We start from the raw sequence: 16,209 nt of genomic DNA, 5'->3' as shown, positions 1-16,209 counted from the left end.
ATGACCTCGTTTAATCAAGCACTCGTAGGACATGGAAAAAGAGAGAGAGAAAAACCACCAGACACTTTCGCTTCTGTGAGCCACTTACACTAACAACGGCAGCCTGGAAAAGTTTTGCGAGTCTCCTCCCCACCTCAGCTCAGTGGGATCAGAGTGCAGTGGCAACTCATATTGAGGCTGTCACTTTTATTGGGGCCATTTGTTTGAAGGCCAGACACCCTGGGAGTTTAGAAGAACAGAGAGAGCGAGAAGGAGAGAAACAAAGAGAAAGGGCTGAATGCAACTTTTGCGCTGGCAGGTGACTTTGTCTGAGTTTAGTAGACAGTGAGGGTGCAGCTGGAGGTTCCCTGAAGTGAGTTTGGCCTCTGGCCTGAAAGAACTGAGCAAGAGAAACAAGCGCGTGCACACATACATTGCTGTTTGACATCTACCAGATGAACGCCCCACATACTGTCTCCCCATCGGCTAATATACTCTTTTATTTTTCATCACAGATGTCCTGCTCTGTTTGGGTTGTTTATAATTGCATTGGGGGGCCTGCATTGAGCTCTCTGTACACAAACCAGAAACCCTCTGAGGGTCTGAAGTGCTACTATCATTAAGTTGCCAGTCTTTTTGGTGCCATATTAAAAATAAATATGTCAGTGCTGCATTTCTGACACAATGGGTCTTCTCTGGAGTATACTGGAGGTATGTAGACATCATGCGTGTAAATATCATGTCACACTGGGTTTGTTGTTAAATAAATGCTTCCTTAAAATCAAAAGGGAAAAACAACAGATTCCTGTGCTACTTATTTTTTTAAGTAAATTCATTGTTTAATATTTTTGAAATCATTACTGTCATTTCTGAGTAGTCTAGTTCTCAAGTGCTCATGCTCATCCCTATTAGGGACACCACAGCTGTTGTGGATGTACATCAGCTGTTTATAAGATGCATTTTGTCAAACATTGTTTGTGTGCTTTGAAGACATCTCTTTCAGAATTCATGAAGCAGGAAGAACCATTATAAGCATCTTTAAAGTGAAAACTTTAGAGGTTTTTAAATGTATGAACGATTCCTTCTTGATGTCTAACATAGCACACAAACCTTACAGTCAAAGCGTGACTCTTTTCATGTACGTAACTTTAATGATGCCTGCTTCAAAGCTTTCATATGTAATGAAGAATTTCACCGGTCCTTCCAGTTCAAACCTTCCATCAACACATGGCTGCTGCACCTAATGGATTTATGTTATTGGTGGTATTCCAAAGCCCATGTATTTGGTACCTCCAAAGCAGTAATCACACAGTCACATGGACACATACACACACTCATGCACAGACACAGCAGCTGGGAAGTGGTGATTGAGTTTGTGTAGGTATTAATGCTTTGTATTTGAATAATGTGCAAACGGTCGACAAGCTTCAGCAAACTCCTGCTGCTTCTGAAAATGAACAAACAGTAATGTGTGGAAAGATAAGACTTCACTCAATTTTTTTACCTTTTGAAATGGCTGCCTTTGCTGTTTCTTTGCGCTGTCACTGAAAGGGGTCAAATGCATTACCTACTACCCGACTAACATAGAGAAAATCTACTTTTTCCATCTGTTTCGCTTTTCGTTTGTGTCTACCTCACGTTAGCATAATTAAAGATGTTTGTGCGCTCATATTGACTGAAAAACATTGCATTGAAAGTTGAATTCCAAAAGTAGCAATGTTTGACATAAACAATATATAAACTTAATGAGCTAATGCAACAGTTCTTGAGCATGTTGTCTTAATTTCACTGTGTTTAATTCATTTACGTTTGTAAAATGGAAATTTACTTAATCCATTTGTGTTACTACATGAATTATTTTTATTGCGTCGACTAAAACAGGGCAGTGGAGTTCTAGTTCCCAGAATGCTTTGCATCTGACTGGAGCAGAAGAATAAATTAAATGTTATTTTATGTTTTTGAGAAATAAAAAAAGAAGAAGAAAAATGGGAGTATTTTTAGTGTCCTGTTCTGTTACATGATGCATGTTGTTTTAGTGAGCAAGTACTGCACATCCTATATTACATGTAGTTAAAAAGCATGCTAATGTCTAGCTAGTAATTAACTTGAAAAAGTTTGAATTACTCATCATTTTTTGGTACTTAATCAATTCACTAGGTGTTTCACTGTTTTAGGATTTACATTGCAGAAAGTGTTTGAGTCAAACCAGCATGGCAATTTTGTGTTAAGAACTGAATTACGTTCAGCCAAAGAATTAACATTGAGTCTGATTGTCCTGATTAATATTCTAGAAACGAAGACATTCAACAATTCATTTAAGTGTTAACAGCGGTGGAATCTTATGGGGTTTTAAACATTAATGCCCTTGAATGGGGCTGTGAGAATGGAGAAACAATTCTGAGATTAAATTACTGCACCACTGCACCGCAACACACAATCAATCTCCCTCTTTTTTCCTTTAACAAAACACAAACCTAGACTTATGTAATTTCCTTTTATTTTTTTCCCCCAGGTGCTTTCTTTCTAGTAATTTCTCCTCTTTTTCCTCTGCCTGTTTTTCAGATCACCTGAAGGCACATCTGGAGGAGTACATGTCCAGATTTCCTAAGGTCCGTATCGTGCGCACCAAAAAGCGAGAGGGTCTGATCCGCACACGGCTGCTGGGAGCATCAGTGGCTAGAGGAGAAGTCCTTACTTTCCTGGATTCTCACTGCGAAGCCAACATCAACTGGCTGCCACCCCTGCTTAGTGAGTCCACATAAAAACTGCCTACCCTGGCGGCAGGTACACACAGCTATCTCTGTTTTTTTATGCCTATCACTGTGAGAAAACACAAGCCACTGAAAACCAAATGGAATGTTCTTTGTGCTTATCTTTCTCTTTTGAATCTAGCAATTTCAAAATTCAATTGCTTTTTCCCGTCGAAAGTCTTTCCCCCTGCAATCGGTTGATTAACAAAAAAATTAAATAAAATACTCCATCTCCTTCTTTCTTGTCTGTGGCTTGTTCCTTTTATCACAGAAAAACCTTTCTTGTTTTCAGACTCATTGAGGATAGAATCTATAGTTTATCCCGCTGTGCCACATAAGCATTGCAAATCCTGACGGCTTTTGATGCACATGACCCTGTTATAAGATGTTTTAAAATGCCTACTTCAGCAAATGTTTTGCACATTCGTCGCTTATTGATCTGATACGAGCTCGTTTTTTACTTAGTAGGCATGATCTGTCTGTTTTTTCTGGGCTGATCATCAGGTGGTCGTCCCAGAGACGTGGGGACAGCATGGCGAGTTCTAATTGGTTACAGTGAGCTGTGTATGGCCTTTGAGAGGCATGCTGGGATGCGGCCTGGCATGTGTGTTTAGAGTGGAGCTGATGCACAAGCGGACGACAGGTACTGTGTTGCACGCTGTTTGAAACAGAGCTCTGATCTGTAATGTGAAGGACTGGGCTCCACCAGTCTTCTCATCAAACCATTGCTTGTTAGATAGGATGCAACCAGACTATTTATAAATAATGTTTGGCAAGATACACCAAGGTTACATGCCTTTAAAATGCGATGACCAAAGGAAACAAACTTTTACACAAGCACACATGGTACTTTGTTTTATCAAGAACTCTCCAGCCATTATAGAGTACAGTAGCTGGGTTCTGGACATAAAAATCTCATTGATGTCCTCCTATAGAGAACTACCTCTTGTTCTTTTTACATTTTTTTATTATTTTTTTTTTTAACAATAAAAACATTTGGGAGATTTGAGGATCCGTGTCAGTGTCACAGTGTTCAGTGTCATTAAAAAAAAAAAGGAGATGCACTTCTGGTGGAAAATGTACATTACCCATAATCCTAAAGAGAAGTCCTCCATGATTCTACCAATAACAGAAGTCACTGTTGCCATGAAATCAAGAACTGCAACCAAGAGGGAAAAAAACTTCTATGAAACATTGTGAATTATGTAATCAACATGCTGGGCTTATAATATATTTTTATATAATGAAATATTTAGCTATAAATTTAAGGACAAAAACTCACAGACTGTACCTCTGTAGTTTATTTAATTAATTAATTATTTTTTTTTATTATTATTTTTTTTTTTATTTATAAATACAATTTATTTAATGCCATTTGCAGTGCTTCATGGAATGTCTCATTTTAAATTATGGTAAATACAAAGTCTTTACTTTGGGAAATAAAACCTTTTTTTACTTTAAAATCAAAGTTTATAATGGTGTTTATGGCTCAGAACTTTGTCATATTCCAAAGCAATAGGAATTGGGAGTAGATTTAGCCCTTTTGGATGCTCAAGTACTTACTTGTCTTATTCTGTGTAACTGTCATAAATTGCGGTTATTTTGAGGGAGTGTAAATCCACAGCACTATTCAGACTAGTTTGGTTTTCCAAATAACATTTGAGTTACAGTTTTTACCATAGAATGTCTGTGATTTTCATGATGGTACTGTGATCTCTGCAGTTTTTAGTAAGGTTGATATGGCTGTTGTCTAGATGTGGCCATTACAAAAGGTTATGTGCTCTGGATACATGCATCATAAAAACAAATTAAATAAGCTATAATTACATATACTGTTCAAAAGTTTGGGGTCAGTAAGATTTTTAAAGACTTTTTCAGCAAGGATTATCAATTTAAAAAACAACAACATTTGTGCTGCTTATTATATTTGTGGAAACCATGATACATTTTTTTCAGGATACTTTGATGAACATTAAGTTCAAAAGAAAAGCATTTATTTGAAATAGAAATCTTTTTTATTTAACATTATAAATGTATTTACTGTCTCTTTTGATCAGTTTTAATGCATAAACTTATCAAAAGAGACGGTAAAGACATTTATAATATTAAATAAAAATGATTCTATTTCAAATAAATGCTTTTCTTTTGAACTTAAAGGTGGGGTGGATTTTGATAGCTCCGCCCCACACATACGTACGCAACCCAGGCAACGATTAGTTCTGTGAAACAAAGCAAAACCAATGTTACACAGTGTCTACAGTGTCTTCCAGGCCACTTTCCTTCAGAGGTTAGCTCCAACCCTAATCAAACACACCTGAACCAGCTAATCATTGTCTTCAAGACTACTAGAAGGCTACAGGCTGGTGAGTCATATCAGGGTTGGATCAAATCTCTGCAGGAAAGTGGCCTGGAAGGGCCAAGTTCGCCCATCACTGGACTAGACAGACAGACAACAACTAGCTTTGCCTTAAGCCTTCTTTTGTTCCGCAGACGTTTTCCTCTTTTGTTTTTTATCCGCCATCTCTATCTTCCTGTCGCTCGGCTTGGCTAATGTCCGTCCTGTACACTGAACGCTCTCTCCTCCACATCATGAGTAGACACGCCCCTTACTGCTGATTGGCTACAAGTTTGTTTTGCTAGTCAGCCCAAGTCAGTTTTCTAAAGTGTTTTTGAAAAATCGCTTACCCCACCTTTAATGTTCATCAAAGTATCCTGAAAAAAAATGTAGCATGGTTTCCACAAATATATAAAGCAGTTTTTTTTTTTAATTGATAATATTAAGAAATGTTTCTTGAGCAGCAAATCAGCATATTAGAATGATTTCTGAAGGATCATTCAAATAGAAAAACGTTATTTTAAATTGTAATAATTTTTCTAAATATTGTTTTTGCTTAGCCTTGTTGAGCATAACAGACATCTTTCCAAAAAAAAAAAAAAAAACTCTTACCAACCTCAAATGTTAGATTGGTAGTGTACATTATATATAGGTAAGGGAGAAATTCATGAAAATGAGATTCATATCTGAGGCTGACATTGGCAGTGGCAGTTTTGCCAGCATCTCCCGAACAAGTTTCTTTGTGCTGATATTGTGTCGTTCTGAGTGATCTTTATGCCATTTGTCTTCAAATTGTTTTATAAATGCACTAAAATGTTGTTACAATGTGCAATCTGGTCTGTCTGGTTTGATGCTGTTTTGCTACTCTTACAAAAATCAGTCAAATCTGATTCAGAAATCTCTGCTTAGTCTTCCTCTAAATTCTTCTTCACTTGTCCTCCTCAACTCGGTACACATCAGATGGGGTCCTTGGTTTTCAGATTTAGACTACTTAGATACATCTGCAATAGGATAAAAAATCAAACAAAGGATTCAGCCCCAGTAAGAGCCACAGCAGAGCAGGTTTTTATGGTAGGAAAGTGGATCCTTGGTGCCAGAGAGAAAACAAAGGCGTGATATGTGAGTGTTGGCAGGAGAACGCAGGTGGTTGTTTGTGTGGTCGCTTTTTAGGAAAGCCTGTTCTTGAACTCACACACACACACACACACACACGTAAACAAATGCAATGCCAGCAGCTCTCGACAGAAGACATCCTCTAGCCTAACTAATGACACAAAGCCGACAGTAAATTCTCCAATCAAAACAGCTATTTGTAGCATTGCGCTCCAATACATAGTATTCCTGTAATTTGCGCTTAGTTGTAGTTAAGTTACTGTTATACAACCAAAATTGCTTGTATTCATTCTACAACAATAGAAAAGGCACAGAAAAAATGTCTGCTGCAGGAGAAAGGCAACATATTATAGCCCTGCAGCTCTTTACTGGTTATCCACTCATACTAAGCACGGTTAAGCCTGGCTAGTATCTGGATGGGAGAGCTCTTGAGAACTTGCTAAATTACTCTGACCACACACACCAGTTACCAATGGAGAGGAGACAGTGTTTTGGTTGCCATCACGTCATACAGATGGATGCTTGACGCTTGTGGAGGTTGAGGAGTAGTATTCAAAGATGATACACCCTACATACACCCTATTCCAACTTGTTTAATTTATGTTAAATGAAGATCACTTTAAAAGGATCTTTGAAACATTTTACCATACATTTAACATTTATTTTTGCTACTTTCAAATGCCTTTTACGTATTGATTTTGCTTTAACCCTTCTCCCACACTTGGACTTTCAGTCTTAAACTATGACAATTCATAATAAAATATGTATTAAAACTATTATAATCTAACTAGATGGTGAAATAAAGTGTTTCAGTATTTATTGTGAGAAAAAAAAATGAAGAGCATGAGATGAAATGACATAATGTGTGAAAGCAAAGAAAATATAACTTTTTTTAGTTTTAATAATTTCCATTCAAGCTGTATAATTTTGACAAATTAGTCAAAATGTGTGAAAATATTTTTATTGTATGGATTTTTTTAAATTTGCTATTAGCAAGACAAAAGAGTTCAAAATGTAGTTTCCATCACTTTCATTTTCATCAAAGAATTTTAATTAACAGACGTGGTGGAAATTACACTGTGGGGGGAATTTTAAAGGGGTCATATGATGCTGCTAAAAAGAACATTATTTTGTGTATTTGGTGTAATGAAATGTGTTTATGCGGTTTAAGGTTCAAAAAACACATTATTTTCCACATACTGTACATTATTGTTTCTCCTCTATGCCCCGCCTTTCTGAAACGCGTCGATTTTTACAAAGCTCATCGTTCTGAAAAGCGAGGTGTGCTGTGATTGGCCAGCTATCCAGTGCGTTGTGATTGGCCGAATACCTCAAGCGTGTGACGGAAATGTTACGCCCCTTACCATATTGTGATGATGCCCTGTCAGGCCGGAGCGATGATTCAAAATCATGAAAACCCATTATAAACGAGGCATTCATTGCATCCAGTGGGGACATAATTATGGATTATAATGACTTATACTGTCTTTTTTTATACTGTCTTATACTGCCGTGTAAACATAAAACCATGTCTGCATTTGTGATCGGAGAAATGACAAACAACAAGCCCTACTCTACACTGCCCAAAAAACTCGCTTTAAATATATCAAATATAAAAACTCTTTAAATATAAAAAACGTACTTACAGTCTTTGAGTCAGAAAAGCCGGCATTGTAGTCTACTCTCCCAGGATCAGGAAACGGTCCTCCATAAAATGTGCTGCACACATCTGAATATTTGGGTTGAAGTGTTCTGGAACAGTGTTGTAAATACAACTTAACCACTGATTTCTAGTCGTGTCCATTTTTGGAAGGCCAAACAAATTAGTTTCGCTTTCACAACGAAACACAGCGCCACACATGGCGGCCTAGAGTGAGCAGAGGCCGGGGGATATAGTGAGGAACGGCCGGAGGGCTAGAATGAGCAGAAGCAGCGGATTCGACGAAGGAGCGTCCGGAGGGCTTGCGGTAACCACATGTGACGACCCCGGGCTGGACTCCGCTTCGTCCACGGTGAAAGCCGATCCGGCGATCCACAGCGCAAAGTTGTAGTATTTCCTCAGCAACCAGCACGGATCAGCTCCAGGCATGACGAAGCAGATATAGTCCTCTTTTGGAAGGCCAAACAAAGTAGTTTCGCTTTCACAACGAATCACACAGTGATCACACCCACATGGCGGTGGCAACAACAATACTACAGCGAGAATAAAAGTTGCGCCTTCTTTCTTTGCGTGAACATTTGGGCGGCGTTATGCAAATCTTCCCACATAGTGACGTAGGTATGTGGGGGTGTGTTAGAACGAGCCGTTTTAGGTAGGCGTGGCTGACTCTTAACTTTTATAAAGAATATCTCTTTGGATTTGAGACTTTAGTCTTTGCAACTTTACAGATCTTCTTTATGCACCAAGAGCTTGTAACACTCCAAAGAGAAAGGAAAAATTTAAATCGCATCATATGACCCCTTTAATTATTTTCAAAAATCATCTCCAGTGATTTTTTTTTTCAGAAATCATTCTAATATGCTTAATTGGTGCTCAAGAAACATTTCTTATAATTACTGTTGAAAACAGTTGTGCTGTTTCAGGATTCTTTGATGAATAGAAAACATTTTGTTTGGAATGGAAGCATTTTGTAGCATTATAAATGTCTTTCTTGTTAGTTTTAATCAATTTAATGAATCCTTGCCGAGTAAAAATGTATTTTAAAATAAATAAATAAATAACATAATAATAAAATAAATAATTCCTATAGCTCACACAGTACACTATGGCGCTAACAATGACAAAGTCATAGGTTCGATTTCCAAAGAATGAATAGACTGATAAAATATCTAATTTAATTGTAATGCAAGTCGCTTTGGATAAAAACCAAGTGCTTAAAAAGCTAGTAAAATGTGTTTAAGAGATTTTATTTTTTAATATAAAATTGTAATTCATTGGGAATTATTGTATTATTAAAGTGTTGAGTCTTGCAGTGGTCACTGCAGCTTCAGTTTCAGACAGACTGTGGAGATTGTGCTCTTGAGTTTAATCTTTATGATGTATTTGTTTAAGGTGTTGTCACAGGTTGCCAGGGCGAGAAGCACGAAGGAGGCAGATATCAAACAAACAGAGTCTTTAATAAATGCACTTAGGAGAATCAGGAGAACACAACCACTTAAACGACGTTAGACAGGACAAGGGAACAGAGGAAAACACAGGGCTTATAAACACATGGAACGTAATCAGGGAGAACAGAAACAGGTGAGGAGTAATCAAGGATAATTAATAAAACACAGCTAAGACAAATGGAACTTAATATAACAGGAAACAGGAACTACCAAATAAGGACAAACAGGAACATACACGTGACATTACTCCCCCCTCCCGGAAGGCGTGTCCTGCTCCGTAACAATACCACCGGGGAGGGGGGATGGGCACCCTGGAGGCTGGTGCAAGACAGAGACACGGGAAGGCCTCCAGAGCGGATCAGGCAGTCCGAGGAGCCATGGCGGATCGGACAGTTCAGGGGGCCAATGGTGGAGCAGGCAGTTCAGGGGGCCATGGAGGTGCCTTCCATTCGGGAGGCCATGCAGGTGCCGGCCATTCTGGAGGCCATGGAGGTGCCTTCGTGGCCTTTCCAGGTCCCCCGGCTCGGCCACTATGGCCACGGATATATGCCCCCCCATGCCCGAAGGGATTCTGGATGGCGCTCTGAAAGAGCGGGCACTGGAGGGCGCTCTGGAGGAGCGGGCTCTGGAGGGCACTCTGGAGGAGCGGAGTTGGTTAACACAGGGGGCTCAGGAGACGTAGGAGGGCTGGACGGGACCATCGGAGGCGAAGGAGACTCAGGAGACGATGGGGAGCTGGACGGGACCAGCGGAGACGAGGGAAAGCTTTCTGGAGTGGATTCTGGGGTGAGGATAGGAGCCGAGAACTCTGGGGGTAGCGCCATGTCCATGAGTGCTGAGAGGCATGCTGGAGTGAGCTCTGGGGCTGGAGTTGACACTGGAGAGAGCCTGGGGCGGTTTCCATGCCACGGAGGAAAAACAAAAAACAAACACGGGGAGAAGGGGCGCCGCTTACTATCTTGGTCCTGTCTTCTGTCACGGGTTGCCAGGGCGAGAAGCACAAAGGAGGCAGATATCAAACAAACAGAGTCTTTAATAAATCCACTTAGGAGAAACAGGAGAACACAACCACTTAAACGACGATAGACAGGACAAGGGAACTGAGGAAAACACAGGGCTTATAAACACATGGAACGTAATCAGGGAGAACAGAAACAGGTGAGGAGTGATCAAGGATAATTAATAAAACACAGCTGAGACTAATGGAACTTAATAAAACAGGAAACAGGAACTACCAAATAAGGACAAACAGGAACATACACGTGACAGGTGTGTGGTGTGGTGTGTTTAAGCCCATGCTCCAGGTCTGTTCTCTCTCTTTTTTGCTTGCTTCCTGTGATCTCCATGGTCCAGTAGTGCAGTGGTGTTGAGGGAGAGTGTGGGTGACAGATCTGGGACGGCTTAGCGGCTGCTAACTGACAGAGATAGAGTTAAGGACCGCTGGTCCTTTCTGCTCAGCCCTCCATGGAGCAAACCTACTTTGAAGCATTGTAATTGTTTCTAATCGCCGGGCAGCTGTGGCGGCTTTAAATTTCACTGGGTCGCCACACTCAGCCAAGCAGAGCGAGGAAGAGCAAGTGATCCAGGAGAGGAGGGAGACTCTGAGAGGCGCTGCCTCCCCTTTCTTTTCTTCCCTCCTCTTCTCCATGGAGTGTTTGTAAAGGGACGGAAATGATAGATTTCAAGCTTTACCTAACTTTTCTTCACCTTTTCTCTCCTTGCCTTCTACCTGCAGACCAGATCGCCCAGAATCCGAAAACCATTGTGTCTCCCATGATAGATGTGATTGACCATAACCACTTTGGGTACGAGGCACAGGCTGGAGACGCCATGAGAGGAGCCTTTGACTGGGAGATGTACTATAAACGTATTCCCATCCCACCTGAGCTACAAGGACCAGACCCCAGTGACCCATATGAGTGAGTGAAATCAGTGTTACACCATTACATGCCAATGGCCACCAGTGTTGGGCAAGTTACTCTGAAAATTTTATCAAATTACTGATTACTGATTACTCCTTTTAAAAGTAATCACGTTACTGTTCTGATTACTTTATTTCAAAAGTAATTAGTAATTAGTTACATTACTAGTTACGTTTCTTTTTTATCCATGAAATGCATGAAATCCCAGCATACACGCTCCCGATAAATATTTGTTATTAAAGCATCAACATTCACAGAACACTGTTATTTTTAACTAAAGCAAGCGGCTGCTGCATGCATGGTTTGGCATGGCAGAATGCCAGCAAAGAGCGCTGCATTTATAATCTCTAAAAGACATCTCAGTTCATCGCAATGAATAACAATGTATTTTTTTTTAGATATTTTATGTTTAGATATTTCTATTTTGCGGGGGTGCCGTGAATCATTTTATTCTCCCGCATCCCGCACACATACGAGTGTCTACCCGCCCGCACCAACACTCGCTCATCTTGTCCCACGCCGCACTGTGGCGTCGGGTCTCGCAGGAGCAGGTCTCTAATCCACTGGCACTTGACTCGACAGTGTGTGTGCTACATCCTTTTTACAATCTAGATTATAAATCACTGCATTCTGTCAGCAATGTAACGCGGCAGTAACGTATAGAGACCTCGGCTTGTAACTATACTCTAATTACTATTTTGAAAATGATAACGCGTTAAATTACTCCGTTACTAAAAAAGTAATCAAATTACAGTAATGCGTTACTAAGTAATGCGTTACTGCCCAACACTGATGGCCACATACCCAGTTTGTCACAACAATATAAATAGTATGTATACATTCACTGTATACCCACTACCATTCAAAGTTTGGGGTGGGTAGGTTTTTTTAAATGTTTTTGAAAGAAGTCTCTTATGCTCACCAAGGGGCCATCAGCTTAGCCATTTGCTCTCAGCCAAAATTGTTTGCTCTGGAACAAATAATAGATTAATGAGATCAAACATTGTCCATTAGATAAACCCCAGATGAATTATACCTCATGTTTAACCACTATAGAGACATCAGAGCCAGCTGCAAATTCCAGAAGAACTGGTCGAGATGAACATGCTCTCAGCCCTAGAGCTCACATCTCCAAAAAAGTCTAAGCTACTTTTCAAATTACAAATATATTCAAAATATATTTATTAACAAACCACATATTTGAAGTCTAAACAACTACATTCATGCCTAAAAACTCTTAAAACTATGTTCCATGACACAAAAACAGTAGTATTTATAAAATTATAGTGGATTTGAGAAATGCTGCAAGCGCTTTGATACAAATGGTGAAACCGTTCCAGTTGCGATATTGCGTGAATATCTCATGGTTGGAAAGACCTCTCAGCCAATCAGATTTGAGGACCAGAAAGAACAGTTGTATATATACCTGTGAGGGGTAGATTTAGGTGTAGGGTTGGTGTAGGGCAATAGAACATACGGTCTGTACAGTATAAAAACCATTACGCCTATGGGATGTCCCCACTTTTCACAAAAACAAACCTGTGTGTGTGTGTGTGTGTTTCTTCTAACTCTGATTATACTGGATATGGCCATTATTGCAATAATTCACTCTAAATTAAATTAAAAACAGTGGGTGAAAAACACACCAAGTAGCTTCCTCTCAAACTGAAACAATTTGAGTAAATTGAAGCAATTTGAGAAATATTGAATCAGTTATTTTATAACCAGATTTAGTTTGATGTGAGACATTTGATGCAGAAAAATGGGTAAAAAAAAATGGGTAAGAGAGACATTATTTTCTAAAGAAGTGCAAGTGAGATGAGTGGAGAATGAAATTTATTTCTCTCTGGAGTCTTTATATATTCAAATATGTTCTGCTATAAGTGTCATCCACATAAATTGACTTACACATACTATTTTGATCCCTTTCCTTAAAATTGTTTAGTAATTGCCAGGGGGGGGGAATCACAAGACTATTTTTGTTAACATTTGTTTTATGTCATTTCATTTTATTACAAATAGTTTTTTAAGTCATAACTTCTGTTTTATAGTTTTAACCAAACAAAATCCTAATCTTTTCACCCCTGGATGGGAATCACTGCGGTAGAGACACTTTTGTGTGTTGCGAGAGTGAAAATGTTTGTTTGTTTGTGTGTGTGCACGTGTGTGTCTGCGTACTTTTTTGGTCCCCTATCACATCACAGCACATTGCGCCCCAGACTAGCCATACCAGGCATTAAGCTGTGGATTCATTTTTGGGGTGGATATGAGGTCTTGAGAAAATCAGCTTTCTTGAGTGTGGCGGAGTGTGTGTTTGTGTTTGTATGTGCAGGCGCACTGCATGCCCTCTGCAATAGTCTGAGTGAAGACTCTCTCACTCACTTACGTAAACCAACACAAAAACACACTCTTACACAGTCTTACAACCAGCCTTTCATGACTGCTGCTGCACACATGTGGATTAGAATGTTAACATTAGTGGGATGCTGCAAGGCTTTATCCACAAACCTCTGTGGCTTTCTATGGATTCCAGACCTCTGCCTCCCCTCGGGTTGCTGGTTCTTCTGTATGCTTTGCCCATTGCGGCCCACTGTAGTTCATCCAGCATCCCACTCCTCTTCCAAGCCCTCAGGGCAAGTCATATTTTCTGCAGTCACTGGCTCAACCCATGCCTACCTGTAAAGGATCAAGCACACCTCTTTATATCTATTCCACTCTGCCAGTCTGTCAGCATTACTGACTACATGCGACTAGCGTGTGCCTAGAACGTTTAGATAGACAGGCAGTAAACTTTCCTTTTTTCTTTTTTTTAAGCTAAATTACCGTTTACAATTGAAAAGTTGACCAAAAAATGTGTCTGATAAATCAGACTTAATTGTCTTTTTTTTTTCTTTCTTTTTTATCACTTCAAAGGGATATGACATGTCTGTGACTTTGAAGTTTGTTCACTCCTTCATTTTTTGGGCATATTTAAGGTTGTGTTTTGCCATCCACTAGTTGACTTTGTAGCGTCTGGACCAATCAAACACACAATTTTTCATTTGATTTAACAAATCAGTTATTCATTAGATTAACAAATCGTCACAGTCCCCTCACCCAATAAACTGGGACTGTCTCCCAGCCGTGAGTGGCAGAGGTGTGTTCGATTGTTCTGTACCTTTGACATCGCTCGTTGTTGTCTATTCTACGGACAACAACGCCCGAAAAGGGGGAGTTTGTAGCGTCTGGACCAATCAGACACACCATTTTTCATTTGATTTAACAAATCAATTATTCATTAGATTAACAAACATTCACAGACCCCTCACCCAATAAACATACTGGGTGCCAAGTTGTCTGTGAACAAGGCCCAGGACCCTGGTTACCATGGCAACCCTGACACCAGATACATTTACGACCTAATGGCATGTTGAGAATTACCCCTCTCACTACAATTTCCATAGGAAAGACACAGTGCACAGTAAAATGGACTCTTCTCTAATTAATTCATAGGAAAACCTTTCTTTGAATGAACACACATATCCTTCAGGTCATTGTGTATGTTGTCTTTGATATTTTTAGACTATTCTATGCATGCTTATGATGGAACCCATTCCTGTTATCTTGCCTATATGTAATCCTACCATGTTTAGTATCTATGAATTCGCCTTCTGATGATCTAAACGAGCGTGTATATTATATGTTGGTACATAGGCAATATATTAGTGTCCTGAGAATCTTTAGTAATTTCGATTCAAGTTCCATATGCAAATTACCATGCTTTCACACAAAGGGTCATAAAAACTCCCCAGTATCTCAAAACTCCCACTTGGGATTCCGGCCTTTCTCATTGGACAAGCCCATCTTGAGAGGCGTGAATCTTCTCAGACCTTAAAGGCCTCACATCAGTGACCCGCCCCGGAGTCGGTGGTTGTGTTAGGTTCTGAGACGATGTGAGCTACAACGCTCCAGGACATCCTAAGTTTTGTGCCAGGCCTTCGGCCTTGATTTTCCATTCACCAAGATTCTCTGACTCAAACTGGTTCTTTTTCATCAACCAACTTCAGCAAAGATCAACTTGAACCTTCAGATTGCATCAAACCTCTCTTTCAGACAGACGAGACGTGCAAGTATTCAAACTTAGTCTTATTAATTGATACATTAGGTATCATTTGCATCTTTTTACAAAGGTGTGTTTGAACTAAGAATCTGACGTTTCCCTCAGGTGTAGATCTGCTGAATATGCAAATGGTTCCATAACTTCATTCCTTATTTCTCTCCTCTTTACTGCTTAAGCTTTAACCCTTTTCCTATACCAACTGTATGCGTGTGTGTGTGTGTGTTTATGTGTATGTTAGACCAGTTTAATTGTTTATGTAGTATGTTGGACTAGTTTAAGTGTTTATGTAGTTAATAAAGTCTTACTTGTATCACACTTGACGTTGGTCATTGTTTGCTCATAACTGCAGATTTATGCTACAGGCTCTGTGTAGAGTTGTACAGTAAGAAAGTTATTTCCCTTAACCAGGAAATTAACGTTCTTAGAATTGACAGACAGTTGACCCTGAGAGGTCAAGTAAATATCTACAGCGGATCTAAATATTTATAATTAATTATAACTAGTTATGATTAATTATTCATATTTCCCCATGAGCTGATTCGCTACAACTTCAAGACCAAGTACTCAACTGAACAAACAAAGGCACAGGCGCTACTGGTAATAAGGTTGCTTTTCAGCAAACAGCTGTGATTACTGGCAACATTACTTCACCTAAGTAATATTCATGAGCCAAACTGAGATTATTAAGAATATTAAGAATACCATTTTAATTAAGAATACACAAATTATCCCCAACACACACTTTCTTATATTGTTCTTACACACCCCTGAACATAACCAATATGCTGGACCATATTGTTTAAGTCAAGTCAAGTCAAGTCAAGTTTATTTGTACAGCGCTTTTCACGATACAAATCATCGCAAAGCAACTTTACAGCAAATTAAGTTTCTACAATATTTAGT

At 39.4% G+C, this 16,209-nt stretch overlaps 1 protein-coding gene across 2 annotated transcripts in view; it reads left to right on the top strand.

Annotated features, from left to right (window-relative positions):
* The first annotated feature begins 2,545 nt into the window (after positions 1–2,545).
* Positions 2,546–16,209, top strand: part of LOC107737111 (polypeptide N-acetylgalactosaminyltransferase-like 6) — a 50,775-nt gene continuing 37,111 nt past the window's right edge. For both annotated transcript variants that reach the window (XM_016548547.1, XM_016548546.1), the window contains exons 1-2: positions 2,546–2,727; positions 11,021–11,204. In XM_016548547.1, coding sequence (XP_016404033.1) covers positions 2,571–2,727; positions 11,021–11,204 — 341 coding nt within the window. In that variant the 5' untranslated portion in view covers positions 2,546–2,570. The remainder of the gene's footprint in view (positions 2,728–11,020; positions 11,205–16,209) is intronic.

The sequence above is a fragment of the Sinocyclocheilus rhinocerous genome, unplaced genomic scaffold (assembly GCF_001515625.1).
Source record: "Sinocyclocheilus rhinocerous isolate Xijiao unplaced genomic scaffold, SAMN03320098_v1.1 scaffold344, whole genome shotgun sequence".
Classification (NCBI taxonomy): domain Eukaryota; kingdom Metazoa; phylum Chordata; class Actinopteri; order Cypriniformes; family Cyprinidae; genus Sinocyclocheilus; species Sinocyclocheilus rhinocerous.
The sequence above is the reverse complement of the archived record's forward strand: the minus strand, read 5'-3'. Positions and strand labels throughout refer to the sequence as shown.